This window comes from Colossoma macropomum, unplaced genomic scaffold (genome assembly GCF_904425465.1).
Source record: "Colossoma macropomum unplaced genomic scaffold, Colossoma_macropomum, whole genome shotgun sequence".
In the NCBI taxonomy this organism is placed as follows: domain Eukaryota; kingdom Metazoa; phylum Chordata; class Actinopteri; order Characiformes; family Serrasalmidae; genus Colossoma; species Colossoma macropomum.
This window is the reverse complement of record NW_023495940.1, coordinates 64,843-67,678: the sequence shown is the minus strand read 5'-3', so window position 1 is coordinate 67,678 and position 2,836 is coordinate 64,843. Positions and strand designations below refer to the sequence as shown.

At 39.5% G+C, this 2,836-nt stretch overlaps 1 gene segment (V, D, J or C); it reads left to right on the top strand.

Annotated features, from left to right (window-relative positions):
* Nucleotides 1–554: 554 nt before the first annotated feature.
* LOC118803649 lies at nucleotides 555–2,486 on the top strand (the record flags this gene model as incomplete). The annotated part of the segment is given in 3 exon segments: nucleotides 555–636; nucleotides 1,217–1,323; nucleotides 2,044–2,486. Coding segments are annotated over 3 exon segments (503 nt in total), but the record flags the coding sequence as incomplete, so codon positions are not given.
* Between the last annotated feature and the right edge of the window lie 350 nt (nucleotides 2,487–2,836).

Here is a 2,836-nt window from a genome sequence, read left to right as displayed (position 1 = left end):
GAAATAAATGTGAACAATCAAGTGACTACAAATACATATGATATTGTTTTTAGTATCAGCACTCATACACGTATAACAGTATTAATGTATAACGGAGTGTACCTTGAGTCAGAGATCAGAGTCAGATGAGATGGTGGTCAAAGTCATGTCTGCTGTGGTGAAGTTGTGCAGCAGCTCTCAGTCATGAAGTGTTAAACTCACAGGATATAAACTCTCAGAGCACTGAAGCAATGCTGCTCACCTGCAAAGTCAGTGCCCTCACCCTATGCATGCTCCAATCTGCTGCGTGCATCCTGTGCTCTGCGTCTACAGCATGGAACCACGCGCGTCTCTCTCTCCGCTCAGTCCTCGAGCTGTGCCCTACCCGACCTAGACCAGCCTCGCGCACTCGTCTTCACACCTGGTCGCCTCCTACACTCAGGCTCCTCATCGCTTCAGTTGCTGCAAATGTGTTGACTGAACACACTGTCACTGTTCTCAGACTGTTTTATTGTGCACTCCTGTAGAGCCTCTAATCATCAGTTGAGGTTTTACTGTGACTCTCCATCTGCCAGACCCATCATCACTCTCCCGACCGCCCTACGTTGATCTTCGCAAGCAGCATCACGGCAATCTGCGACGAAACTGCCAGACCACGTGTGATATCTCTTAATGTCGAGACTGGGGGATCTCATATGTACAGTTCCCCGCGTATCAGGTCTTGTCTCGTGATGGATTCGCAGCTACTTGCTGTGCAGTCGTCTCTAGTGCAGAGTTGACAAGGTGGAGGAACTCCACCACACACAGCATGCAGGGCGCCTAAAAAATTACACACACATTTTATTACAATACTTTTCTCTCTTTTAGCAGGAAATCAACTTGTTCATTTATCTATGTTAATGTTGTTACTCGACAGAAACAAAAGATGTTTTATACATAGCAGCTCTTCAACTGTTTTCTGTTATTGAGAAAATGTATTATTATTTAAATCCAAAGGTCAAATTAAAATCAAGTAAAATAACAAAAAATGTAAATATTTTATAATGATATTACAGTTTAACACACAAATTAGCGATTTCAGAACAGATATAACAATGTGTGACCTCAGTTTAAACAAACAAACAAGATTAAAAATAATAAAAACAAAAGTTCAGGGTTTCAGAATTTATACATTTATCTGCTGATTATAAACTATCATACAGATTTAATGACTGATATGAAAAAGCTGTTAGTGAAGCACAGAGAGAGCAGAGTCTTTAGAGCAGGAGGTTTTTGTACAGACACTAAATGAGTTTGTATCACTGTGGTGGACTTTTGGTGGAGGAACCAAACTGTCAGTTGGCCGTAAGTAGCTTTTTATTTCTTATTCATAATTAATCTGGTAATAAATTCTGAAAAATCAATGTACTGGATGATGTTGTACATCATGTTTAGTATTTATTAGTTTTATTTATTTAACAGTATCAGTGTTTACTGTGTTTGGAGAGTTTTAATTGACTGTCTGTTTCTGAACTGTCGTTAATAAAAGTATAAATGTTTCAGTGAATTTCTCTCAACTTGCCTTTAATTACTGAGTTTATTTTAACAGTATAAAGATCTGTTATTTACAGTAGACTCTCAGTGCAGCTCTTTCACTGTAATTCTTATTCTCACACTGGATTATCACAGTGTAGGTTCTAATAAATACTTACAAATATTTTAAGAACAGATGTAGTCTGTTTTTATTTTTAAGATATTATTATTTCTATTCTGAATTAAATTTTCAGTTATTGCTTTAGAGAGACAACATTAATGTTAATTTTACATTATAAGATATATTATTTTTCCTAATTTTATTGTCTGGTATAGAAAATATTAAAACGTTTCTAAAAACAGGACAGTTTTGATGGCCACAGCTCTGAGAAACAGTTTAACTGTAAAGCAGGTTATAATTAGAGGGTGAAACATTTTAATGCTCCACTGAACTCAGTTCAGCTCTGTACAAAATAAGAGAAGTGAAACCCACTCTGGTGTGTCTGTACTGGTTGATTGACACGTGTCCCTTCCTGTGTTTTTGTCTCCTAGGTTTGGCCCCGCCCACCCTCACGGTCCTGCCCCCCTCCAGTGAGGCGCTGCAGCAGGGGACGGCCACACTCGTGTGTTTGGCCAACAAGGGCTTCCCCTCAGACTGGAGGCTGAGCTGGAAGGTGGGTGGGAGCAGCTGGAGCTCGGGGGTTAGCGAGAGCCCCGGGCTTCTGCAGAAGGACGACGGCCTCTACAGCTGGAGCAGCACCCTGACCCTCCAGGAGGAGCAGTGGCTAAAGAACACAGTGACCTGTGAGGCCACCAAGGACTCCCAGCCTCCTGTCAGCCAGACACTGAGGAGAGATCAGTGCTGAGCAGTGAGGACCACACGGGGGTTTCAGCTGATAGAGCTCCTCTCACTCTCAAATGAGCTCAAACACGTCTGTGATTAATGCTGAAATGATGATCTGATTATTTGACTAAAGAAAATAAAGAGTTTCAATCAACAATACTGTATGTTTTATTGTCTGATGGTAATTTCATGGTAACTTCATCATTAGACTCAGAAATGCTTTAGAGAGTCTTTAAGTCTGTGAAGTTCAGAGAAAGTTCCTGCTGTTAATATAGGAGAACATTTCCAGGCACATCTAATGATCTACAGCGGTTCAATGATAATCATGATCAGTCGGAGATTAAATGCATCTGTATATTAATCTCTTAAACACAGATTTAAGTTAGCTTAATTTTAAAATATTGTAAAGAAAGGGAATGTATAATTTCTAATGTTATGCAATGAATATGAAGTGTTTATACAATAATGCTGTTATACTGTTTTCCTTGTTAATGTATATAA